Raw genomic sequence first — 27,147 nt, forward strand, 5'->3', positions numbered from 1 at the left:
CGCGCGGGGGCGAGCACGCGGCCCGTGCATGCGCCGGGCGCGAGAGGGCCGGGCGAGAGAAGCGCTATGGCGGCGGCAGCGTGCGGCGGGGAGGCGGCGGTAGCGACGCGGGCCCTTTGCGCTTTCTCCCCCCGCGACCGTCGTTTCTTCGCCATCTCCGGCTCGGATGGGCGCCTGCGGGTGTGGGAGACGGCGAACAGCCGCTTGCAGCACGAGTACGTGCCCTCCGCCCACCTCAGCGCTGCCTGTACTTGCCTGGCCTGGGCCCCGCCGGGGGGACGCCCGCCCCCCAGCAAGGTACGGGCGGTGTGTGAGGGAAGGGGGGACGCGGGACGACAGCGGAGGGAAAAGGAAGGGGTGGGATGGGGACGGCGGTACCCCCAGCAGCCTCGACGCGTGGCCGCGGCCTCGCACGGCTTCACCCCGCCCTCCCGGCGCCATGTGGCGGGGGGTCGGCGTGGCCGGGCAGGCCGGGAAGCAGAGACCCGGCGTCCCGGTGCAGGGGGAAGGGGATAAGGGTCCCGTGGGGAGGGAGCGGCGTGTCCGCCACGCGTGACGTGCCCCCACCCCCGGGTGGGAATCCGCTCCCCTCGGGGGAGCATCGCAGGATTGCTCTTCGCAAGGCAAGTTTCACGTGTCGGTGGGGGAAGCGGCGTTGGAGGCTTTATTTTTTTTTTTTTTTTCCCTTAAACGAAAAGAAGGGGCTATCAACAGAAGCGCTGACTGTGTAAAATTATTTGTCTTTCGTATAACCTGCACGGAAGAAGCCTCCCTTGAAGGAGCAAGGTATGTCACTTCATGGCACGTCTCACCTTAATCGAAAAGGTGATGCTGCAGAGCAGGTCGGCTGCTGTGCGTCTGCTTAGCTCACGTATAGTTCACGTTCTAGTAAAGGCAGTATCTCTCCACGCTTCCTTACACTTGGAAGTCTTTCCACGCAAGCTGCTACGCTGTCCGTGACGTGTCTTCCTGAGCTCAGGAATCCTGCGAGAAGGTATTCAGTGTCTTTATTCAGAGTATGCAACAGAGGGCTCAGATGTTCTCCACCTTGAATTTGTTTTATTTAACTTCACCTCAGGTGAACACTCGACCTGAAAATATCTGGAGTATATACAGTACGGTACCTTTTCATCCTCTTTATGTTGAAGTAATCCTACTTGCCTTAGCTAGAACATACCATTTCCTGAGAAAAAAATGTATCGCTTGGATGAAGTATGTGAAATCCACCCTCTATTGTAAGAAGTAGGGAGGGCTGTTTAAAATGCATTTTGGTATATCAACAATTTAGTGTATTTGAAATACTGTAAGAGGTATTTCAAAATGCTTAACACAGATTACCAATCCAAAGGCAGATGATACTGTCTCATTTTTCTCAGTTGAGCAGCTTAGTCCCTGAACTTTGAAAACTCCCAGAACATTTGAAGAATGTGGTAGAAAGAGTTAGTTTTAGATCAGCCTTAACTTGTTCATTTGTCATGTAACTCTGAAGAAAAAAGGATACATGCGTTGATTGCAGGGCTGTGTAGGTGGTTCTTCACTCTTAAATAAACTGAAACTGGCATGTGAAAATGAGGTTAATCTATCCTGTGTGAAGTAAAACTTAAGCTAACATAGTGCACTGCTGTGGTGCCAGAAGTCAAGCACAGGAGGTTTCTGAGTGGCTTTTAAAAACTAACTCTTTTCTAGAGACCCGCCCCTAAACCCCACAGATGCTAAACCCCAGTTTAATCTGGTTTAGGGTTGTATGTAAAATGGGCTTAATCAGACAGCATTTGGCTGCCTTTCAGTGCTTTCTAATTATTCCAGTAGTTTGAATGCTGTCCACTGCTTGAAAGTTGGTACGTTTTCAAGTGGAGCTGGAGAACATACCATTTCTTGCAATAATTGTGCCATAAATGTTTATAATTCATTGGTCTGTCCTTAGACGGAACCGAAGAACTGAAGTTGTGATGGTTCTGCCAAATATATTTTATTGAATGTGGTTTTTCTGACATTATTTAGTCTTTTTTTTGTCTTTTTTTTATTCCTGGAGAGTTGACATCTCTCTAGGTAGTACTAGTATCTGGTGTTCAGGAGTAAAACGGTGCTAGTAGATACCAGTAAATGGTGTTTGGCCAAGTTACACCTAAACTAAGTATGTTTTGGACTGCTGCCATGTTAATGAGGGCCACGTGTTACAGGGGAATATTAGAAATAAAGTTTTGAACTGCAGTCCCTGGAATTGCTGATGCAGTGGTGGCTTATTGGGATGTTCCCTGCACATGTGCTTTCGTAGTGTCAGTGCTTCCTGCTTGCGGCATTCACCATCTCCTGCTCCGTGAAGCGGTGCCTTGTACAAGAGTATGTGGACCACCAACTTTCAAAATACCTTCTTCACTTACTTCCTAATAAGCTGCAGCTGCCCCATCATCTTCAAGTCTTGAGACTCTAGGCTTCCCCCCATTTCAGTGTTTTAAGTGCTTTACTTCACATGTGAGCAGCAGAGATTGGATTTCTGTTTTTAAAAAAAAAAAGTCTCAGTGGCTGACCTACTCAAGTAAGAACATTATGGAGAAATATGTGCACAGTCCCTTTTCAAATAACTTCTTTTAACTATCTCTACAAATTAAAAAACTGTGCTTTTTCAGGCAAAGTTGAAGGATTTCTAAATAAGCTTGAGTTTCCATAAATCTGGGGGAAAAAAAATCAGAAGGAAACTGGTACTTGATATAGTTCAGCTCCCCTATCCTGTCCTGTCCTATCCTATCCATGAAAACAGATTGCTCTTATATTGAAAACCCTGATCCACAAGGGAATCCCACATGGATCTCTACTGCAGTTGGCAGTCTGTCTATGTACTAATCTAATGCGGGGTAAGAAAGTTTGATTGCTTTTTGGGTTTTGTTTGTTTTAATTTTTTAACTTTTTTTTTTTTTTTTAGTTCTCAGAGTGTTTTTTCAAATTGTCTCCAACATAATAGGTCTGAATTTTCCACTGGCATTTCTTTAATGCAAAAATTTCTGACAAAATGCCCCACTAATAATGCTGATAAAGAGTGGTCAGTAAAGAAATACACGTGAATAAATAATTGGAAAAACCTTCACTGCTTCTAGCTTTCTTCTTGACACTGGAAATAACTGTGAACTTTAGTGGAAATTTTGGTGTGCCTTTAGGTTGTTCCAAGGGAAATTGGCCATAACAAACTGAAATGGAGGCTGAACAAATTTTGGGTAAAAGATTTATGCAAGGGAAGAGAACAAAATTTGTCCTTAATTGTGGTTTTGCTTTGCGGTGGGGGTATGTGGGGTAATTAGTAAAACTACATAAAGAGATCGAAAAGTACCAGTGTGGTGGGTTGACCCTGGCTGGGTGCCAGGTGCCCACCAAAGCTGCTCTATCACTCCCCCTCCTCAGCTGGACAGGGGGGAGAAAATATAACAAAAGGCTCGTGGGTCAAGATAAGGACAGTTTAATAAAGTGAAAGCAAAGAAAAACAAATGATGTTATTCTCTACTTCCCATCAGCAGGCGATGTCTAGCCACTTCCTGGGAAGCAGGGCTTCAGTACGCCTAGTGGTTGCTCCGGAAGACAAAAATGCCCCCTTCCATGTCCCTTTACATAGCTTTTATATCTGAGCTGATGTCATATGGTATGGAATATCTGTTTGGTTAGTTTAGGTCAGCTGTCCTGGTTATGTCCCCTCCCAAGATCTTGCCCAGCCCCAGCCTGCCATTGAGGGGGGCAAAAATGTTGGAGAGACAGCCTTGATGCTGTGCCAGCGCTGCTCAGCAGTAGCCAAAACACTGGTGTGTTATCAACACCTTTCTAGCTACCAATGCAGAGCACAGCACTACGAGGGCTGCTATGGGGAGAATTAACTCCATCTCAGCCGTACCCAATACAACCAGAAAACACATAAACTGTACTTGCATCTCCACTAGCTATGTGGCCCTTGTATTTGCATGTCAGACAGCAATTTCAAGATGGCTTAGTTGGCATTGCTGCCAAAAATTTAACTACTTGAGTCTTTTCTCATATATTGTCTTAAAACCTGGTTGATTTACTTGGTTCTACTTTGCGACTGTGATGGTTTCTTAGCATATATGTTTCGTAATATTTTATAAACACTTTTTTTCCCCAGGAAGGATGAAGCCTAAACAAATGCTTGCAAAAAACCCAATGTAATCTCTTTTCTCAAGAGCCTGCTTTTGATATAAAAGTATCTGTATAGCATTTTGGCATTTATTGGCCTAAACCAAAACACTTTTCCTTGCAGAAGGTGTTGTCTGTGTTAAATACAGAGGAAAAGAAAGTCCTGCTTCAAAGAACCAAAGTATTTATCCTGCACTGTAAAACTTTTAAATCTTAGTTGTGGTGAAAATTCCCAAATCCTGATTGTCATTACATCTCTGCATCTGAGTAAAAATTATTTACATTTGCTGTATGATGTCTGTTGTATGACAGATTAGCTATACCACATGGAGCTTGCACAGAATTGATTGCTCACATCTAACCAGAGTCTCCTTTGGCTTCTTCTGGCTGCTCATCAGTGCAGATATATCTGTTGTGTAGAGGAAGCATTAGCTTGTGTACCATTATTTTTTTTTTTTAAATTGGAGAGAATGCTTTGCTGTGACGTAACAAATGTAAGGAGACTTACCAAAGTCCAATTTGAAAACTACTCACTAGCGTTAGGGTTGGGGTTTTTTGGTTTGGTTTTTTTTTAATTTCTTAAGTACTTGAACAGTTTTTTCTTTTCTTTTTTCTTGCGTATGCGTGATTAGTTAGGTGGGATTAACCCAGTGAGAATAAACATAGTGGCTGCTTCTGCCCTCTTTATTTTAGTTTCACATGCTCAAAAGCCAGTTTTATTCCTTCTCCCCTTCCCAGTGATGTGCTGCATTCACCTGTTTTTGGTTAAGAGAGATGAAGTGAAGTCCCTCCTTGAAGTGGTTGATAGCACTTGCAGAGCAAGAGAGTGAAGACTGAAGAATTGCCTGATTGTAGGAGGACCTCTGGTACTGACAACAGGACTTGGGCAGAGCACTTAGCTTTGTGTCCTGGTTGCTTCCCTCTGCCGAGTGCACTTTCCTTTTAAGAGGCATTATGAATACTTAATATTTGCAAGACTCTTCTGAATAGCTTTTGAGAAAAAATAAACTGATAGTTCTTGATGAGGCATTTCCATTTTGTGGATGAATTATTCTGATTGTGTTAATCTTTACCTCTGCCTCTGGGACACGAACTCTGTGAAAAACTTAAATGTGGGTTTTTTCCCCTCATATATGTGGTCACTAGGCTAGCAAAATGGCCTCCACCAATTGTTTCCAAGTGACTCATAGCAACTTCGTTACCTTGTACATGGAGGTACAAGATGAGTTGCTAGGTTGCTGTGCACTTCAGTGTCTTCATTTTGTGTCTTAGCAGAGTTTGTACTGGCTGACTGGGTCTCAAACTTACGGAAGTTTTTCTTCCCCTTTGCTTTATTGTGAGATTAGCTGGTCAGACTAATTTATTTCACGTTTTCTCTTTTTTGATTTTCCAGGATGGCCCCCAAAGGAAAAAACGGAAGTCTGAAGTTGCAGAAGTGGACAAGCAGTTAGATGTCCTGGCTATTGGTACAGCAGTTGGTAGCATTTTGTTGTACAGTACAGTAAAAGGAGAATTACAGAGCAAGCTAGTAAGTAATACACTCTTCATCACGTGCTACCAAATATTGATGGTTTCAGTCAGTTTATGCTGTTCTTTTTGCTGCTTAAAAATGGAATAAACTAACCTAATTATTCAGATCTTTTTTTTTTTTTCTTAATAGCTGCGTATATGGATAGAGGTGCAGTAATTTAGGTGCTTGGGAATCTTCAAGTGGTGCTTTTTCTATTGTTGTCAGTATGTACATATGTACATGTTGAAAAATCTTGGTTTTGAAGTTAATGCAATATCTTAACATTGTGCATGGGTTTGTTATTTTGCATTAAAAATAACAGTAATGATGAAATGCCTAACTGGAGAGTTAAGTCCTCTGTGGGAGTGTCATACCCTCAGTTCCTGCACAGTATTGTGGGAGAGGAGGGCAGGATTGAAGTACTCGTCAACTCTTGGGAAGGTGCCATGTTGATGGACTCTTCTGTAAACTTACCTCCCTTATGGAAGCTTTTGAGCTCTCTCAGCACATGATCTTGAATGAAATACGCTGATTTTTGTTTGCCTTTCTCATCAATAACTTCCCTGTTACTCCTAATTACCTTGGGTTTAGTCTTGGTTTACATAACAAGCAAAATAAATCTGTATGAATGACTCTGCGATACTTTGAGATACTTGGGCATACTTTTGCTTCTAAACTGTTAGTTGTATGTAGGGTGATAAATGTACATGAATTTAGAGAAAGCAATGACTTCTTAAAATCATGATACGTGCAAGTGACACTAGCTAACGAATATCAACTCTGTTTTATGGAAAAGCTGTATATATGCCTGAAAACTATGAACAAAATAAAGGAGTTTCAGGTTAAAATTTACAGTTTCAATTGGTTTGAAAACACTGGCTGCTCTTCTATAGGAGCAGGATAGCAGATGTTATTTGGCGAGTACTTTGGTTTTTACAGAAAGGTTAAATTAAAAGGTTATTCTTGGTAGAATAAGAGCTATCACTTTCAGCTGTCCTTATTGGACAGAATGTCTTGCTGTGATGTATTTTATCTTGCTTAAAGCTGATTTGCGGTGACACTTTTGGGAGTAGTCTGAGCTGGCAGATGCTGATTCAAATAGGGAAATTTTATAAACCCCAGGAAATACTTTCATAAATGATTAAAGGGGTATATTTGAGCTGCAGAGATTTGGGTTGTTGAGAGGTGAATGATACCCCTTTGTAGGGTCTTCTGATCTGATGATGGCTTGTTCTTGAGTGCTGAGCACAAAGAGAAGGCTACTCATCTCTGAATGTTCTTAAGCAAGCGGGCACTTAGATGACTGTCAGCAAGACATCTGTGCTAGCGTTTCCTTTGTGCAAATTTCATACTGTTAGTGTTGTTTGGCTGTGTGTATAAAAATAGTGGGCAGGACAATATTTTTGTTGACTCTGAAGTGCTAGAACAAGAATTAATTCAAGCACTTATGTGTACGTATCAAAATATGCAATATCTTTAACTTGTATAACTCTGTATGTATATTGTTCTTTAAAACCACACTCTCTCTTCAAGTTGCCAATGATTTGAATTTAGTTCTTGGAAGAGCAGTTTGTTCACATTGTTGGTGTGGAGAAGACTCAGTAGTCAAGACTTCTCATTTATTAATGAGTTGACCCTCTTTTACCTTTTGTAGGATGGTGGTCATGACAATAGAGTAAACTGTGTGAGATGGCATCAGGACAACTGCTGCTTGTATAGCTGTTCAGAGGACAAACACATTGTGGAGTGGAACACACAGACCTGCAAAGTAAAGTGGTAAGTGATGCTGGTTTTGTGGAAGTGTATTTCCTCCTGCACAGGTTTTAGTGAGGCCCTGTTGGAAATGCTGCACTCTGCTATCCAGACTTCATGCCCACTGTACAAAATCAGTTGTTGGCTATTATTTTTCTGAGTTTGGAAGTGGTTTTATTAAGGGACAAGAAAGTAATTCTCATAGTTGTGTTTCTTCCTCTGTGTATTGGAAAGACTAGATGAAATGAGTAACTGCACTGAGAGGGATTTGAGTCCCTCCATGCTAACTTTTAGTGGGACATGGGCTTCCAGTCACTTTTGTGGTGCTGAAAAATCTAAATTCTAGAAAATATCCTTGGAAATATAGGGGAGCAGATACTGGAACAACTCATCCCAATTAAATCGGTTACATGCACTCGGCTTTGCTCAAAGGGCCTTGCTGTGATGATAACCCACTTGGTTTCGCTCACTACTGATGTGCAGTGGGGACAGTTCCACTTGGCTGTCTGAGCAGGCTGCTACTGTTTAAAGTACTGTTGAGCAAAATAGAGCTTAGTGCAAATAGAGCTTAGTGCAGAGTAACAAGATGCCTGGTGTAGGCATTTACTTTCTTTTGTAATAAAGTCAAACTGTTTTTAAACTTTAAAGAAGAGACCAAGGTTCCTACTAATAATCCTGGTTATCTTACTTCAATAAAAGCATAGTGTGTGATGGTACCTTGACCCTTCTCTTATGCTGTTGTTTCTTTTTTTTAACATTTCCCACTGTTCCCTTATTCTTACTGCAGCTCTATCGGTTTTGTTAAAGATGGTGTGGGCAATGCAGACAGCCCATTGTCAATAGCCTCTGTGATTTCCCTAGAAAAGAGATGCGTCCTTAGGTTGTATTAAGTTGAGACCCTGGCATTAAAGTAGCAGAAGATGGCCGTAAAATCTCCCTCTAGCCTTCTCCTCTTAGGTTTGAACACACCTAGTTCCCTCACCTTTTTTTCTTACATTACATGCTCTGGTCTCTAAGCCGCCTTCATGACCCTCCACTGGATTTACTCCACTATGTCAGTGACTTTCTTGTACTGTGCCAAACTGGACATAGTGCTCAGGTGCAGTTTCAAAAGTGTTGCACAGAGGAGAGGAATCGCTTTCCTTGACCCGCTGACTACATTCTAGCTAATGCAAATCAGTATGCAGTTGACCTCATTGCCACAAGGACTCTTGCCTACTCATGTCCAATTTGACTATGAGGATTGCAAGCTTCTTTTCTGCAAAGCTACTTTCTAGCCATTTGTACCCAACCTGTACTGGGATTTTTCCATCCCACATGCAGGACTTCACATTTTCCTTTGAGCTTTCAGATTCTGACACCCTGTTTCTCAAGCCTGCTGAGATGCCCCTGAGTAGCAGCCCTGCCCTCCAGCATATCAAGTGCTCTCCCTAATTTGGTATCAAATGTGAACTTGTTATGTGTGCATTCTGTCCTGTTTTGAGGTCATTAATGAAGACCTGGGCAATTACTGAGGATATTAAACAGTATTGGGATGTCCTTAGGGAGTGACACCTTGTCCTGGTTTCGGCTGGGATAGAGTTAATTTTCTTTCTAGTAGCTGGTATAGTGTTATGTTTTGGATTTAGTATGAGAAGAATGTTGGTAACACACTGATGTTTTCAGTTGTTGCTAGGTAGGGTTTAGACTAAGTCAAGGATTTTTCAGCTTCTCATGCCCAGCCAGCAAGAAGGCTGGAGGGGCACAAGAAGTTGGGAGGGGACACAGCCAGGGCTGCTGACCCCAACTGACCAAAGGAATATTTCATACCATGCCCAGTATATAAACTGGGGGGAGTTGGCTGGGGGTGATCACTGCTCGGGAACAACTGGGCATCAGTTGGTGAGTGGTGAGCAGTTGCATTGTGCATCGCTTATTTTGTATATTCCAATTCTTTTACTATCATTATTGTCATTTATTATCATTATTAGTTTCTTCCTTTCTGTTCTATTAAACTGTTCTTATCTCAACCCACGAGTTTTACTTTTGTTTCCCCGATTCTTTCCCCCATCCCACTGGGTGGGGGGGAAGTGAGTGAGCGGCTGCGTGATGCTTAGTTCCTGGCTGGGGTTAAACCACAACACACCAGTAACTGGCCACCAGCTGGACTTCATACTGGTAATCACAACTGTTTGAACTCAGTGACGCAGCCAGATCTTATCCCTCCTTAGAGTCCATCCATTCAGTCTATATATCTCCAATCTGGCTGCAAGGATACTATCTGAGACATTGTCAAAAGCATTGCTAAAGTTAAGTTAAATGGCATACGTGGCTCTCTTCTCAACCAAGACAGTTGTTTCATTAAGAAGGCAGTCAGGTTGGTTAGGCATGATTTGCCATTTGTAAATCTATGCTGGATGTTCCCAGTTACTTTTTTGACCTTTGTGTGTCTGGAAATGGCTTCCAGGTAGATTGGTATAACCTTCCCTGTTGTTCCCTGGATTCTCCCTCTTGTGGATATATTTTGTCTCTCTTTTTTTTTTTTTTTTTTCTTTTTCAGTCATCAGAAATTCCTCCTGAGCTACGTGGCCACTCAAAATGGTAGTGTGGTCTTGTAGTAACACTGGCCTTAGCAGTTCTGGATGCATCCCATTCAGTCTTAAGAAGTTGCATGTGTTGGATTTACTGTTGTGATCCCTAATTTGATCTCCCTTTACTATGGGGAGTGCTTTGCTCCCTCTGACTCTGGCACTAGGTTCGGGAATACAGGAGGCCTGAGAGACTTTGCTCTTCAGTGCTTTGGCCTTTTCTGTGTACTGAATGGGTCCCTATACCATTCAGCAGCAGGTCAACACTTTCCTCAGTCATTGTCTTACTGCTTTTGATGTGCTGTATGTAGATGTCCTTTTGCTGGTCTTCCTATTCCCAGCTGGTTTGAACGTCAGCTAAGCTTTGGCTAATTCTGTCCCTGCATGCTTGGACAATATTTTTGTATTCCTCTGTGTAACCTATCTCCACTTTCACCTTCTCTCTACTTCTTTTTTGTGTTTTTGAGTTGAGCCACGAGTTACCCACCTGGCCAAGCCAGCCTTCTGCAATAGCTGGTGATTTTCTGCTCTTCGGAATGGACCATTCTTTTGCTTTGAGGAGGTTATCCTAGAAGAGCAACCAGCTTTCCTGGGCCCCTTTGCCCTCTAGGGCAGCCTCCAGTGGGATCCTGCCAATCAGTTCTCTGAATAAGTTGCAGTCTGCTGCAATTCCCCCCCCTTTCCTCTCTTCCCCCCCCTTTCCTCTCTTCCCCCCCCTTTCCTCTCTTCCCCCCCCTTTCCTCTCTTCCCCCCCCTTTCCTCTCTTCCCCCCCCTTTCCTCTCTTCCCCCCCCTTTCCTCTCTTCCCCCCCCTTTCCTCTCTTCCCCCCCCTTTCCTCTCTTCCCCCCCCTTTCCTCTCTTCCCCCCCCTTTCCTCTCTTCCCCCCCCTTTCCTCTCTTCCCCCCCCTTTCCTCTCTTCCCCCCCCTTTCCTCTCTTCCCCCCCCTTTCCTCTCTTCCCCCCCCTTTCCTCTCTTCCCCCCCCTTTCCTCTCTTCCCCCCCCTTTCCTCTCTTCCCCCCCCTTTCCTCTCTTCCCCCCCCTTTCCTCTCTTCCCCCCCCTTTCCTCTCTTCCCCCCCCTTTCCTCTCTTCCCCCCCCTTTCCTCTCTTCCCCCCCCTTTCCTCTCTTCCCCCCCCTTTCCTCTCTTCCCCCCCCTTTCCTCTCTTCCCCCCCCCTTTTTTTCTTTGAGTAGCTGATCAAGCAAAGCGCCTTCATAGTATCATTGTAAATCACTTGCATCAAGAAAAAGTCTCCAGCACTTGCCAGCAATCTCTGGGACTGCTTGGCCCTCCTATGCTGCCCTTCCAGCAGTTGCTGGGGTAGTTAAAGCCCCTTAGAAGAACCAAGGCATGGAATTTTGAAGATTTATGTATCTCTTTTTTAATTGGACAATCTGTAGCAGATGCCCCCCACATCATCCTTGTTGGTCTCTTCTCATACTTACCTGCAAGTTCTCTACTGGCCCTTTGCCTGTTTCAGAGGAAAACTCCTTGCATTCATGCTACCCTTCTGTGTGGAGAAACCTTTCTCCTTTTTGCCTTCCTGGCATGTCCCTGATGAAATGTCTTCCTAAAGGTCCATTTATTGCAGCAGTCCTGTCTTGCAAGGTGCCCCACTGTTTTTCTGTGATCCCAGTGAGATCAAAGCTCTGAAGTTGCCCATGGATATCTAATTCACCCTGTTTGTATCCCATAGTGCATGTGTTCATGTACAAGTACTTGAGATGGGTCCCAGTCATGCTGCTTTCTCAGGAAATGAGAGAATTTTTCCTGTCATGCTTTGTCTTGTGTGTTTCCCTCTGCCCCTGTCCCATACCGCTGCTTTTTTGGGGGCTGTGGTTATAAAAGGTAATCAGAGGCATTGTATTCTTTAATTTTAAAGATGGCAATAAAAAACGATTCTTGGAGTGTATACATTGAAAGTACACCAGCAATGTAATACCATGCTGAATTTTTCTCTGGTGATATTATGAGTCATAGCTAAGGTAAATGAAATTGGAAAGAGTAGAAGAAAATAATTCTCTAAAATTTTACCTAAATTGATGAGGCTAGAAGGAACAAATTATCTGAAATAATTGCTCATGCCCAAGGTACATGTGAGATTGCCTGCATTCTTTAACATTTGTCAGGACCTGGAAATGAATCCTTACGTATCCCACAGAGAATTCAGGATGATTGCTTCTGGTGTAGAGAGGTGGTGTTCAACTTCTTTTAATTTGCAGGCCTCTAGACATTTTCCTCTAGACTTTCTTAATTACTGTAGAAGTAGTCCATAGAAGCCCTTCAGGAGGTCCATGCAGCACACGTTGAAACCTCTGGCAGAGGGACAAGCTGTTGGGGAAGAGAGAGTTTTTGAAAAGGTGTTGGAGAGATGTAGTCTAAAACATTCTGGATGACTTCTTGTTTCTCTGGTTGTAGCTTTTTCATGCATTAAATACTCTGAATACTGAGAGGCATTCTGTATATCTCCTTATGCAGCTTCTTGTTTCATGATATCCTGTTTAAAACTTTTTCCTCTAAAATTATATAAAGAGTATCCAAAGCAAAAACTTAACAGATTTTTGCTGTGTTTTATATTCTGCAGTCTAGTTTAGACTAGTCTTTTTAGTACATTTAAAAATACCTTCTTGGGTTTACATTATTAAGTGGTTTGAAATTCTTAGTCCTGACCTTTTCTTTGGAAGAGAATACAAAATCTTTTCATAGTCTCCATAAGGTGTAATGTTGTTTGTCAAGTTTGTAGGCAGTAAAACTTTCAGCTTCTATGAAATCTAACCAAAAGTGATACAGCAAATGATCTCTGTTCTGGAAGACAGAGAGGGAGTGCTTGGGCATGTGAAAGTTATTTGGAATTATTTCCAGACCAGCTGTTTACAATCAGAATGTGATGGGTTGTAGGCTACTTCCTAACTAACTGTAAAGGGTTTGTGTTAATGCTTTCCTTGCAATTTTGTTCTGTGAGAAAAGTGTAGTACCCAGAGTCCTTCAAAGCAGATGCAAACTTTTCATGACAGCATCTTTCTTTTTTTATTTATTTATTTATTTTAATAGTGCTTTGAACCATAGACCTTTAAGGTGAAGTTTATTATTGTCAGTGTCATTGACAGACTTGGGAGGAGGGTCAGGAACTGAATGGGCCTTGAAACTCTGAATTTTAGTGTTGAGAAGGCATTTCTGAATGGGTTGGTTTAAGCTTTTTGGATTATGGTGCAAAGAGAAGTCTTGAAATGGTGTGGCTCCTCTTAACCTATGTTGAGAGCAGAGAACGTTGAGAGAGGAATTCAGAACAGAATAGGCAAATATTAAAAAAAAAAGTCAATGGTTGTTCAGTATTAAATAGCTTTATGTTTTTGAGTTGCTGTATTTTTGTGAAAACTAATTTGGAGGAGAGGAGCAGAAACAGAATAGCTTTGACCTCATTTTTGACTACTTAAATTATTATTTTTTTTTAATATAATTTTTGCATTAAATTTTCCAGCATGGTTTATATGCATTTTGAGATTATGCTAATGAATATTGTTTTTTCTATTTCTCTATCTTTCTCCCTTTGTACAAAAACTCTCCATCCAAATTCTAGCAAGTGGAAAGGTGACAATAGCAGTGTCACCTCTCTATGCATCAGTCCAGATGGGAAAATGCTGCTGTCAGCCGGTAGAACTATAAAACTGTGGGACCTGGAGACCAAAGAAGTCTACAGAGTAAGTAACTTTGTTAAACTAGATGCAAAAAAATATCTTTCTTGATTGGTGACATTACATATCTAGTGTTTCCTGATAGGACATCTGAAAATTTCACTGGGTGTGAGGAGACAATTGACAGTTTTGGAATTGCTGGAAGCTGTTGCTGTGATGATACCCTCAACTGTGGTTTCAACTTGCTGAGAGTTGAATGAGGACGTTAAATTCCTTGGCTGTGTCTGAGCATGCTACCAGCACCCTTTCTCAAGCCTGTAGCAGAAAGATGGATGCTGTTCTTTTTCACTGGGTCCCTTTCTGATACCCTCCTAGCAGGAGAACTTGGTTCACCACAGTATGAGTTACTGCTGGCATGGGTTTATGCGTGAGCTCCCTGACTTTTAACGTGAGTCCTTCCTTGAAGCCTTCAGGTTTCTTTGCTAAACTTCATGTTACTGGTGGTATTATCAGTTTTACTGTTGAAACAGTTGGAAGGCATAGGAGCAAACTCCTTGTTGTTCCCTGAGCAGGGCTCAGACGAGCAAATTGCCATGTTTTAGCTGTTCTGTGAAAGCAGCCATGTTCTCTTGCCTGCTAGCAGATAGGATGCAGCTAGTCTCTGAATCTCCTGGTACTTGCTGTCAGGTAAGTGTGTACACATGTGGTATTACTGTGGACTTGCTGGCACATGGCAACTACCATGTATGTCTGCATCCTATGATGGCCAAAACCACTATTTACAAAAGTAGATTGAAGAGCCAATGTTTTTTGAGGGGGTGGGGTGGGCATGGGAGGTATTGAACAGTCGTTGTGTGTCAGCAGACCTGTGCGTTAATCTTACAGTTGAGAATGAAACTATGAATTTAGTTTCATTGTATAAGTTGAAGTGTAAAGTTTTGTGGAGGGGAAGAAAAACCAAGTGCTTTCTGACAGTAACAGCAGTACAGGTGGATCCGACTTCTTGTGCATGGACTTAGTCCCAGTGAATTTGCCTTTGATTCCACAGTTAACTTTTAAATTCTGATAAATATCTGGAGGGTCAGAAAAAGTTTCCTTGAAATACAGAAATGCAAGGAAGCTGATCACTAGTAAAAAAAAAAAAAAATCACTGAAATGTTCTTGTTGACTTAGTAATACTTGAATCTTTCCTACTGTTCTTTGTTAACTAATGTTTTAATTTTTGCCACATGACTGCTTAGGGCAATCATTGAAAGATTCTTTTTTTTTCTCTTAGCATTTCACAGGCCATGCTACATCAGTGTCATCATTAATGTTTACCACAGTGAAACCTATGAATGAAAATAAGTCCTTTGATGGAATTACAGGGCTTTATTTCTTGTCTGGAGCTATACATGACCGATTACTGAGTGTATGGTATGTAAGCTTTTCATAATTTGTAACTTGCTTATGATCACTGTTGAGGATAGACTCAACAAGTATGTTCTGAACTCTGTGATTAAACAGAAGGCTAAGCAGAAGGGGCACTCTGGAGAAATGCAATGATGATTACTTAAATGGTGGTTTCGACTCACTGATTGTTCAATGAAGACGTGAATTTCCTTGGCTGTGTCTGAGCATGTTTCCAGTTGCCCTTTGAATCGCTAGTGTATGTCAAGATACTGTGTAATAGGCTTCCTTGTTCTTTGTACTTACTGTAAGGTTTATGCTAAGTTTTCTTGCTAAATTTCACTTGGGAGTTACTTTGCACTTGGAATTTAGAAACACTTTCTAAGCTGAAAGCTGAAATTACAGCATGAGTATTTTGGGGTGGGGTAGGTACTACCACAGTTGCTGGTGAGTTACAGGCTTTATAATGCTTTTCAGGTGCAGAGCGTGCTGTTTGTGCTATGGTAAATAATGTGTACTGTTCGTGTCTTCCAGGCAGATCAGATCAGATAGGAAAGAAAAGAATGCGGTGATGTCTTTCACAGTAACAGATGAACCAACTTTTATTGATCTGACTGTATCAGAAGTCAAAGAAGAGGTAGGAGCAATAGTTTGTAACAAAATATGTACAATTTTCAATTGTCACATCAGTTTCCTTTTAGGGGTGTAAAGAAAGCAGCTTGGTTTGCATTTGGGTTCTGTTATGCAGAGATGAGATCTGAATGCCAATTCACAGGTGTAAGGATATTTATTACAGGTACATTTATAAAGCTGATAGTTTGAAATACTCATCTTCAAAGCTACTAAGTGCAAATTCAGTGTTTTTGGAAATTTTGCTTGTGATGGTGGGGATGTCAGTTGTCTCCTATTTAGAACAAGTTAGTAATCAAAATAGTTGCTAGAACTTAACAGCAAAAAAACACACAAAAGATTTTTTCTGAAAATCCAGTTTGGGTATGGTCCTGTTTTTTCTGGTCTCAAGTGGCTTTGGCAGTGTAACTGCATTTTGAATTAACTAGCCTTTAATGAGTTAAAGTAGCAGTGTGCATTCCCCAGGTCTCAATTTCAGCAAGTACAAGTCTTTCTAAGTAGTTGTCTTATGAAAAATGTCTGCATGTGAAACACATTCACAAACTGTTTCAGTAATTGTTTAAAACATTTTTCTCCTGCTGCCTTTAGATTCCTTTTCTAAAAACAGTAATTCGTGCTATGTTTTCTAATGTTTACAGTTGTGCCCTCTTACTGTATGTATTGGAGATGAGTATTCTGTAACGTACACCTGTCATTTAAGTGTCCAGAGTACTCATCTCAGTTTCTTTCCTTTAACCATATTTACAGTGTCAGTGCCTTTGTAGACCTGTGCCTCTAGACATGTTGGGTACCATATTTTTGGAACTTTGCTGCTTATGGTAACATGTGTCTGCTACTGTGCAAACTGTTCAAATTTGGATATATCAGTAGTGATACAGTAAAGTACAGTTACGAGTTATCTTTTTGTCTCCTAATAATTGTACTAAATGTTCCTGAAATATTAGTGTCTTTGATCTTCCTTATGGATTTATTTATATTTAGTTACTGAAAAAAGTCAAATAGTAGCCATGCAACTGTCTCATGATGTCTTGTACTTATGGGAAGTTTGTCCTTTGATCTAATTAAAATCTTTTACTGTGCCTTCTTTCAGCCTGTGAAGTTAGCAGTTGTGTGCAGAGATGGGCAGTTGCATTTATTTGAACATATCTTAAATGGGTAAGTTAGTATTCATCCTGAGGGTGTCTTTCGGAAAGGTCTGGGGTTACTGTAAGGCAAAGTTCAGTCTTGTCACGCTGCTGCCTTCAAGTTCTTGTATCTCTTCACAAACCAGGTTCCAGCTGTTCTTTGTCTTGGGTTACTGGACACATTTTTGGAGAACTTACTTGTTGGGGCTGTGCTGCACTTTGATATTAAGTGTTGCTTTAGCCAAGATTTTGTGTGTCTGTGCCTCATCTTAGCCATCTGCAAAAGGTGTAAACTGGCTGAGTTTGCTGAGGACCTGCTAATGAAAGGTGCTTAGATGTGCAAGATATTGAAGTGTTTAAGCTAAGCCTCTTGGAATTTTTTCATTCCTTTCCTTTTTTTTTTTTTTTTTTTTTTCCCCCCCCAGTTATTGCAAAAAACCTCTAACATCAAACTGTACTATCCAGATAGCAACGCCTGGAAATGATGGGGACTCCACACCAAAACCAGTCCCTATTCTAGCAGCTGCATTTTGCACAGACAAACAGTCTCTGCTGCTTGTGTATGGAAACACCTTACAGCCCATCATAGAGAAAGTGGTATGTAAAACTTACTGGACAGGTTTTGGATTTTGTAATATGGACTGCATACTGCTCTCAGGTGGAGGGAATTTTTTTTTTTTTTTTTAAATTGTATAATGAGACAAAGCTTATTCCTTCCCCCTTTTCTGGGAGCTATGTATGACTGTTGCCCCTGAGCTGTTTTGAAAGGCTATTGTATTCTTCCATTCTTTCAGTTAAAATACAACTTCACAATATTGCTGGCTGTTTCTTGCCATTTCAGCTGTTACTGAGTTAGGCCACTGAAATTGTTTTTAATACTATTTCAGTTTACCTGTGTGAGCTTCTTTGGAGAGCATAGAGATCTGGTAATAAAAGGCAGATGTGCAAAGCAGCTGCTGTTCTCAAGTGAAAAAAAATTCATTCTACTTTATACCTCTGGAGTTTGTTCTCTTCTTTAAGTAGCGTAATGAATCACAGCTGTGAATCTCACATATGTTAACTGGTTTTGTTCCTGTCCTTCTAGTCTTTGAACACCACTGAATCCCACGTATGTTTGATAAGGGACATCCAGAAAGTGTTGTCACTTAAAACAGATGTTGCTCTAACAAAGGTGAGCTTTGCATGAAATGTGATTTTGTTGCTCCTCTTGTTTTACTTTGGAAATGGTAGAATTCACTGCTCTCTTAAAATGAGATTGGATTTCTGGATGGAGTGCTCAGAGCTGCAGTGGTAGCTACAGATGTCCATAGCACTCAGGCAGGTGTGGTTGCTTCATGGCTGCTGCGTGTCCTGGTATGCTTTCACGCACAGTGAGCCTCCTGTAGCTCATAGCAAGTCCTGTTCTCAGCAGGTCTGCTTGATAGACAGGGCTGGTTGATGGTATCTCTTCTGCTTGAGATCGGTCCTTCCCCTAGAGTTGGTCAGTTTGTACAGCCTCTCTGACCCTGATGGTTTGGGGTGAAGTTGGGATGGCTTTGTTTTAGAGTTTAAATAAAATGTAGTGGAGCCTTAAAGGGCATGCCCTTTTGGCTCTTTCTCGAGGTGGCCTTCATGTGTTCCTACTCACAGGGATTTGGCACCTGCAAATGTGAGCTTGACACTTAGATGGCAACAGTGTCCACTGAGGCCATTTGCCACCATTTTCTCTCATGAAGGATCCCCTGGGGGTTTAGAGGCAGGCTGTGAAGTTCTTAATCAGTGTGTGTATTCAAGGCCTTGAAGATTTGAAACACTTGCAGTGTCAGTGAAGTGAGCAGACAGCGCTGCTTTTCTAACTCTCAAGTTACCTACTGGGTCTGGTGTTCCATCAGCCAGGTGGGATTTTGTATTGATTCCTCAGTCCTGGAGCTGGTGGGTAGCAGAGCTGAAATGCAGTGAGAGTGGTAGGAACTCCCTGGCATGCAGTGATGATACCAATCTTGGTTTCGCTTTTTTGCTGAATTCCAGTGAAGACGCATTTCTCTTGGCTGTCTGAGCATGCCTTGTGGGGAGAAGGTCAGTGATGAGTGTGGTGAGCAAAGGGGGTAGTATTTTAACACTATTGCTGTTCTACAGTAAAATTCTTGAGCTACGAAATCAAATTTTTTTACTTTTACACACAGCATATGGAAGTTGCTTTGCTTGCTGTAGTAGGTTGTATTTGTATTACTTCAGTGGGCACCCAGCAGGGTTCCCACAAGTACAGAAGTTTGGGCAAGTGCTTCAAAAAAACGCCTGCGCAGAAGCGCTGTGGTTAAAGAAGTGTTCTGGAAGTAGCAGGTAGCATTCTTGATACTCTGGAAGTGACATACTCCCTTACATCCTCTGTGGGTCAGGGGAGCACTTCATTATTAAATACATTGCTTTTAAAATTCGATCTACTTTGTGTTCATTGAAGATGGATGCCATAGCTTGTTTGGTATAACCTGAGGTTGCTCAGTTCGTCATCATGATCATAGTCTAATTCAGACTACTGAGTTCTGCATCTGAGCAATCCCTAGAAGAAAATCGGTGGGATCAAAGTGAATAGTAACTACCTTTTACTCTTACATTGTGCTGCTGTTCGTGATCAGTTCTTACCTTCCAGTGGAAGCTGAATTAATCTGCATGCTGTTCATGGGCCTGACTATTAGTACACGTGGTATCTGTTGCTAGCAAGCATCCAGATATTTGTTGCTGGATGCAAACGCTTAGTTCGATGAGTGTTATGGAACAAACTTGTAAGAAAAATGATTCACAGGTGATTCCAAAGAGACCGTTGCTTTAGTTAATTATGAAAACTAGCTGACTGTTGCTTAAGGTTATTAATTGCTCTTAAAAATGCAGGATTTTCCTAATATATATGTCAAGAAAATGGGTTGTGGCAGGCTGGTTTTACAGTGTATGTGAGAGTCTTGGAATAAAATCAGTATTTTAAATTGGAAGAAAGCTCAAGATACTAGCAATTCAGGCAAGTATGGTTATCTCTGTCTACTAGGTAAAGACACCTGTTGTGAACTTGGACACCAAAGTTCTAGTGCCTGGCATTCCAGGACATAGTACAGCTGTCAAAACTCCATCCTCAGGAAAGGAGAAAAAGAAAAACAAGAGGAAACCAGGAGAGACAGAGGTAAAGCGCTTCCTCTTTTAAACAGAGCAATAATGGAGAAACTAGAATCATAAATCATTGTTATAACTTCTTTAGGTGAACTTGAACTTGCTTTGTTTGGTGTGGAAGCAAGGTTAATGATATAATCTTTTTGTATGAAAGACTTCCCTCTGCTCAAAACCTTTCCCTCATTCAAGCCCTGTGTGCCTTGCCCATAGTTTTGCCATGTTGCTGCAGAAATTTGTCACACAGTTGTGTCTGTCTCTCTGTGCTAAGGTATATTACTGCTTTTCAGTCAAAACTTCATATTTTTTTCTTTTCTCAGTCTATTCTGCGTCAGTACATTTAAAAGAATATGCAAAATTTGTGTTATTTTCCAGCAGAATCAGAGGGAATCTTCTAAGTTAGGTACTTTGCTTTCTGAGAAACTGCACTGAAACAGTACTGCCCTTGTTTACTGTCTGCAGGAAAGCATTGAACAGCGCCTAGAGGCATTGGATATTGATGTGAGCAAAGTAAAAACTCCAGGTGGCCTTCCACAAACGGATAGCTTTGCGGTACTTTTGGTCCAGGGCTTGGAAAGCAACGATGCAGAAATCTTAAATGTAAGTTTTACAGGATCATTGTATGCTGTTTAATCTATTCACTGAGACTTGTGGGGAGCCTTCCTGAAAGCTGGGGAGGTTGAACAGTCAAGAACCTGTTGTTTCTTCCAGCTGCTTTTTGCTGCTTTGCTGCTCAAGGCAGTGGTATTATAAATGATAGTAGCAGTATTACTTTTTTGTTGTTATCTACCTTGGTTTCTGTGTCAGACCATGAACTTTGAGGCACTTCTGTTTATGACAAATTTGTTAGGTCACAGTTCAGATGTTTTACAAGCGATGTTACTAATGCAGCCATCTTCCCTTTAGCTTGAGCTGGAGCATAATCTGTGCTTAGTCTCCTGAGTGTACGGTTTCCAAGTAGATACTGTTTGAAAAATGCATTGATAATGGTTTCACTTGAAAAACTTACTGTTGCACTTGAACTAGGAGGAAATAATAGTTCTGGGGCAGGGAAGTGGAATCTTAAGAATTTGATGCTGAACAGAAATTACTTGTCACAGATACTGGTGAAAGGCTTTTATTTACAGAAGTCAAGCACAGAAAATAGCAAGGGAAATTTTAATGTGCCTGTGATGCTTCATTTCTAACATGGGGTGGGTGGGCTAGAGGCAATGCTGGATTGTTTTGGATGGGTTAATCAAGTGTCTTATTTTGTTAATCGTAGCTAACTTGAAAAGTGGAACTCCTTTTTATAGTAAATCTTTTACTCGTTATCCTCATCTTAGCATACAAAGGTAGTGGAGTAGAAAAAAAGAGATTTAAAGCCAGGAATTTTTGGTTGTGCTCATTGCTCATACGCATCTTAAAATGGAATAATTCTCTGATCATGTTTTTCCATTTTAACAGAGAGTGCTTAACACAAGAAAAGAAAATGTAATAAAGAACACAGTAGCCAGAATGCCTATACATGCTGTCATTCCACTGCTGCATGAGGTAAGAGAGACTGTGTTTCTTGTACTGTCATACAAGCCACATCTGGTTTGTGTTCTAGCTGGGGAAGACCCAGGATATCTCTTTATTTTTACCAATGAAATTGGTTTGGTAGTTTTACAGGACAGAAATTGTTCTTAATTTCTCTCTGATACGCTCTCATCTTCTCTGGCTGAAGCTTAACCAGAGGACAAAGTGCTGTCAAAGCTAGGAATAGCATTAGATTGTGTAATGTTATCTTAAATTATTATGTGGGGGAAAAAAAAAAGAGGTTAAGCTAAAGCTTGTTTAGTCCATGGCAATTACCATTGCATCTTCTTTATTAAAATGGATGATAATTTGAAACATGAAAATAGCAGTGCTAGCTAGAGCAAGTTATATGAGCATAAATGTGCTAGATACGTGAGAGAAAGAAAAACAGAATATGTACGCAGAGCAGTGAGTTTAGATAACACTTGGAAATTGAAGGGCAATTTCTTTCCTCTTTTGAAGATAGCTCAAGCCCAGTTGCCATATTTAAGCTTTGTGACATAACTTAGTAATAATTTTAAAAGGGATTTGGCTTCTGAACTGCTTGTGCAGTGATATTACAAAAAATCCGTATTTGGACAGAAATATTTTAATTATTAGCCTTGTCTAGACATTACTTTGTTTAAACTGAATATCAAGTAGTTGCTCTTATTATGTAAATGACATTCTGTAATGTAAGTTAATGGTTAGATTTATCTTGTATTTTAATGTGCTGGCCACAAGTAATATTTAATTTTTACATGTGCTACTAATCTTAACTGAATTATGCAGATGGCCTGGTTTTGAATGTTTAGACTTCCTTTAAGCATGTGCTGTGACACCTCCTCAGACTTATGTTAATGAGGTGCAGCGTTTCTTCTCTAGGACCTTTGTCAGAGAATCTGAGTGCAAGTGTTTGACTATATAATCTCAGTGGATGGACAGATCTTCATGTAACTGTCTTCTGCAGAGCTTGAGAATTTGTTCTCTGAAATAGCATTTATCAATACTACCTTCACTTGTTTCCCCAACTTGTTCACCTTCTAACAGCTGCTCTACTAAGCAGATACACAGAAATACATAAACAAAGGGATTTCCTTCTACTTATTCCTGCCAGCTTTACGTTTCCCTGGATATATTGCCTGTTAAGAGTTCCAGTTTTATTGTAATAATGAAACTCAGCTTCTGCAAGTTATCAGCCTGTGTACAGGATGGTAGACCCAGCAGTGTAATATTCTGGAGCCTGGCAATGGTTAATCCTAGCAAACTTCAAATGCCTGGAGATCTTTCTTCCCCAATATTGGGTCTGTCACATGGGTGTAATGTTGGGTTTTTAAACTCGTTATGTGTTTGTTACTTATTATTGACTGTTTTTGTCCTTTTAGCTTACAAAGAGATTGCAGGGCAACCCATACAGGTAAGAGACAACTCAACTACAGTTTAATTCACCTGAAACTTTTTTAGTGTGTGTGTTATGGTCCCTCCCTCCACCTATGTCATTGATTTCCATAGTAACTGTAAGTAAACTGCAGCATCTTGAGGTAAAAATTCTCACCTGATTGTGAGTACAAAAGGAAACTTTTATGAAGGTAGTGCTTTGTCAGGATGGCTGAAGTGAAATTAAAAAGTGAAAAGGATACCTGAAATAAGCATATAACCCTGAGAATGTGTCTGAACTCCCAGAATATTGACACTGCAGACCTGATCAATATGTAAAATAAAAGTAATTATCAGATGTATAGCTTGTTCAGTTTAATTTATTAATGGCAAATATATTTAGCCATCTCCTGGTGTTGTGTTTAATAACAAAACCAGCTTTTCATCATTGTGTCCGCCCCCCCCCCCATCTTGTTATCTTGCTAGCTTTGCTGAGACTAGATGTCCTGAATTATGTTGGGGGTTTTTTTAAATAAAAATTCTAGGTGGAGAAAAGAGTAGCATGCTTTGATCTTCTGTTCATGGAAACCTCCCATAAAAGATATCAGAAACACAGACCGCTGAACATGTCTAGTTTAACCGCTCACTTAAATGTCTGTTCTTTTCCTAACAAATAACTTAAATGGGTATTTCATCTGAATAGCCAAACTGTTATATTTCCATCTGTGTTTATCTTATTATATAATGAAAGAGGACCACTTTCTGTAGAACTGTTTAGCATCTAGAATGTGAAATGGGTGTTTCTCAGCCAGTATCTCTTTGATAACATTTATTTTCCTTTTCCAGTGCCTCACTAATGGTTCGATGGCTGAAGTCTGTTTTTACTCTACATGCATCCTACCTTTCCACAGTAAGTATTTTGCATTAATGCTAATGCACGTAACTGAAACTAGATTTAAATGCTTAAATATACGTATGTTCTTCCTTCAGGAATCTGTCTCCTGCTCTCCACATATGGCAGTGCCCAAATCAATGTACAGAGGGCTATACTTCTGCCACTTTTGCCAAATTGCTGCGCATTGGTTATAAATTGTCTTAGTCATTCATGACATAATTATAGTCATCCCAAAGTCAAACCAAGATAAGTTATGTCATACCTGTGAGAGTTAGGGAACAAAATTACTGTCAAAGAGTAATCTACCCTGTGTCGCTAAATCTTACAGAATGAAATTTGCCTTGCTGTTGTAATGCTCATCTTGAGACTATCTTGGGCATGGCTAGATTTATAAGGTAAAGGTGTGCCAAAGTTGGCAGGGTAGTAAGTAATGTAGCTTCTGGATTGAAGTCCAGCCTTGCCTTACAAGTAATGGCTTAAGAAAAAGGCTCAGTTAAGAAAAAGGCATTTTGGCACTGTTAGTCCTTTCTCCCATTTATTATAGGATTGCTGTGCATCAGAACTTGCTCACGTTGCTGATGCTGCATTGGTACACTGGTGTATATTCAGTTCCCATTTACACAGCTTTCCAAACAGTGCTTTGACATCTGTTTACGGCAGTGACTGTGGAAAGGAAAAGTAGTATAAGACCTGCCATATTTTGAAAGTAGATGATGTTTCTAAATGTGGCTAAATGTTAATTGATCAGGCTGCAGGTGGTTTCTGTGAACCCTCAGCTTTCCCTCTTGTCTAGAATAATGTGAGCAAGGATTGTTTGCCCCAAATGTACAAAGGTAGTTTAAAAATAAGACATCCGTGATGTGTTCGTTAACAGCTTCATTTTTCTTCATCCTTCTCTCCTCCCAAGTTGCCAGACCTTATTCCTCAACTGGGAATGCTATACCAGTTAATGGAAAGCAGGGTAAAAACTTTGCAAAAGCTTTCCCGTCTGCATGGAAGACTCTTCATTCTTGTCACCCAGGTGAGTTCCAGCTAAGTAACATGGGATGTGCAGAAGTATTATTTGGAGACTTAACCTCCTGTTGTGATTACATCTGATGGGACCTGTCATCGGGAACTTAATACAGCTGCTGTACAGCTACACTGATAACACTCAAAGCAGTATGCTTAATTGACTATCTAGTCAGTCCCTGCTCACTGGAAGTGTACCACAATTTTTCCTGCCAAATGTGTCTACTAACCCATACATTTTTAAAGGGGAATAAATAGGAGGTACTGGGCCACTTTAGAGCAGATGCCTCTAAAATTTTACTTTGTCCTTCATCCTTGTTTGGCTGTTAAACTACTACTATAAATTAATTATGTGTGTTAAACTTGATGTAGACTTCATTTACATTGTTATGAGTTTTGTTGACTTTTAAGGTTGCAATATATGATTGCATCTAAGGCTAATCTGCAAATTCCCTTCAGGTTGCAGCATCAGAAACAGTTCAGGATGTAACTGAGGTTAATCAGACTGCAAAGCTGGTATATGAGGATGGTAAGTGTTGTATGCTAGGTGTAGCTGAGCTCCTGGATTCACACGACGGCTGATACTTGATGGCAGTTCATCATGCTTCTGTGCTTATCTGTTAGTGTACAGTCTGCAAGTAGAGAGTTTCTGTGGGAAGTCCATGGCAGGAAAGTCAGTGGTTAATTATGCAGGCATCTTGTAGTTGGTTCTTCCTTCCTTCCTCCTCTCTTATTTCCTTTCATTCCCTCCCATCCCTTTCACAAATTAAGGTATCAGCTAATTGGAAGTTCAGTATGCTGCTTAGCTTAACTGGCAACCTCAAATTTCTAGCGTTAGCTGCCCTTCTGCTAAGGTAGATACAGTCAAGGCACTTTTACTTTTGAGTCAGCAGAATGTCAAGGTAGTGGATGTCTGTGTGTGCATGTACAATTCCAATTTGGCCTTTTTTTCTACTGCAACTTCATACTGTATAATCGTAACAGAAGTGACTTGTTCCTAATTCATGTTGATCAACCTAATCTTCAGGTAGAATTAATTGTGGAATTGAAATAGCACAGTTTGGAGACTTAGCAACATGTGGGGTTGGGCTTTGTTTGCACAGTGATATTTTAAAGTCTGTTCTCCAGACTGAGGGATTGTTTTCTCTTTGCAGAATCCTCGGAGGAGGAAGGCTCGGATGATGAGATGATTGCAGATAAAGACTCTGATGTAAGTGGAGTTAGATCAGGTCTTCTCCCATTTGCATGTGACTGTCAAAGTTCAAATGTTCCTGTTTATTTTTTCCCCAGGAAAACTGGGATGAAGATGAAGAAAAAGAGGAGCAATCTGATGAGCAAGACATGACTGTTGAAAAGGAAATCAATGGTGATTCTGATTTGGAACCAGAAAATGAAAGTGAAGAGGAATAACAGCATGAAAGAATAATTTTAACAGTTTAAACAAGTGGGCCACCAAACTCTGATTCTGGATCATCTTGCTGAAAGATGCCATATTTGCATATAGGGAGTGCAGACTCATGCACGGCCTGTGTGCAGAGGCACATGTGGGGCACTGTGCATTTCTGAATCCAGAATGTTTAACCGTGCCAGCCTTCTCTCGCCCTATTTCCCTGCGCTTACTTATAGAAACATTTCTTCCACCTCATGGTCAGATTATGCCTGTCATGTGGACATGCATTTGTATCTCAAGTGAAATAAATCTGCCACCGCTGTTTGTGTGGTAAACTTGGTTCAGCTTTACATTGAATTTGTTTCAAATATTCAAGGATCAAAGACAACTGGTCTATACCTTCTTTCCATGCTTCAGTTAGCAATAGCAAGTGGGCATCCTGCTGCATTTTTAAAAAAAAAAAAAAGAAACAGAAAAAAGACCAAAAAAAAAAGATATTTTTGTAATATTTAAATTCTCTACTGAAATTCTCTCCCCCCCCCCCCCCGCCCTTCATTGGTTTAGCCATGCGTTGGCAATATCTAAATGACAACCTGACTTAAAAATGGCTTTTTCTTTTTTTAACAGATTTGAACTCAAGACTTTTATATGTACAAATCAATGACTTTTCTTGTGCTTCAAAAGGACATTAGAACTATCACTGGCTCCTAATTTTGTTTTAATGGAGGCTGTATATAAGTTTAATGCTAACCCAGAGGATAGACTGTGTTGAATTGGTTGGGGAGAGGGGAGTGACACAGGGAGATGAGAAGGTGAATGCTTGTGAATACGTAGCGCACAGCTATACCTTTATTACGGATTTTTAATCTCTCAGTGGCAGAACAAGGACAGCTATTTGCTCAGCTAATGGAAGCTGAAGTGGTGCAGACATTTTTAAGAGCAAAACAAGGTAAAGGTTTGAGCCATTCACCACTATATTGTACAATAATATATTTGTCTATAAATGGAGCTGTTGCAACTAAATACCACCCTCTTTGTAAAGTGAATAAATATACATCTCCTTTACCAAA

General features: G+C 40.9%; 1 protein-coding gene and 4 non-coding genes across 5 annotated transcripts; all 5 read left to right on the top strand.

Moving 5' to 3' along the window:
• Window positions 1–24: 24 nt before the first annotated feature.
• WDR43 (WD repeat domain 43) lies at window positions 25–27,147 on the top strand. Its single transcript, XM_052805972.1, has 18 exons — window positions 25–297; window positions 5,525–5,659; window positions 7,296–7,417; window positions 13,536–13,656; window positions 14,867–15,006; window positions 15,514–15,616; window positions 16,700–16,764; window positions 17,159–17,330; window positions 17,818–17,904; window positions 19,750–19,881; window positions 20,328–20,465; window positions 21,312–21,398; window positions 22,790–22,821; window positions 23,628–23,691; window positions 24,584–24,697; window positions 25,147–25,216; window positions 25,842–25,897; window positions 25,978–27,147. The coding sequence occupies exons 1-18, from the start codon at window positions 67–69 to the stop codon at window positions 26,095–26,097; spliced, it is 1,989 nt and encodes a 662-aa protein (XP_052661932.1). The 5' UTR covers window positions 25–66; the 3' UTR covers window positions 26,098–27,147.
• On the top strand, window positions 7,830–7,907 carry LOC128150579 (small nucleolar RNA SNORD53/SNORD92). The gene has a single exon (XR_008238105.1). It is a non-coding gene; the product is annotated as a small nucleolar RNA SNORD53/SNORD92 (small nucleolar RNA).
• Window positions 13,799–13,882, top strand: LOC128150580 (small nucleolar RNA SNORD53/SNORD92). Its single transcript, XR_008238106.1, has one exon. It is a non-coding gene; the product is annotated as a small nucleolar RNA SNORD53/SNORD92 (small nucleolar RNA).
• Window positions 15,127–15,210, top strand: LOC128150581 (small nucleolar RNA SNORD53/SNORD92). Its single transcript, XR_008238107.1, has one exon. It is a non-coding gene; the product is annotated as a small nucleolar RNA SNORD53/SNORD92 (small nucleolar RNA).
• LOC128150575 (small nucleolar RNA SNORD53/SNORD92) lies at window positions 18,693–18,772 on the top strand. Its single transcript, XR_008238102.1, has one exon. It is a non-coding gene; the product is annotated as a small nucleolar RNA SNORD53/SNORD92 (small nucleolar RNA).

This window comes from Harpia harpyja, chromosome 13 (genome assembly GCF_026419915.1).
Source record: "Harpia harpyja isolate bHarHar1 chromosome 13, bHarHar1 primary haplotype, whole genome shotgun sequence".
Lineage (NCBI taxonomy): Eukaryota > Metazoa > Chordata > Aves > Accipitriformes > Accipitridae > Harpia > Harpia harpyja.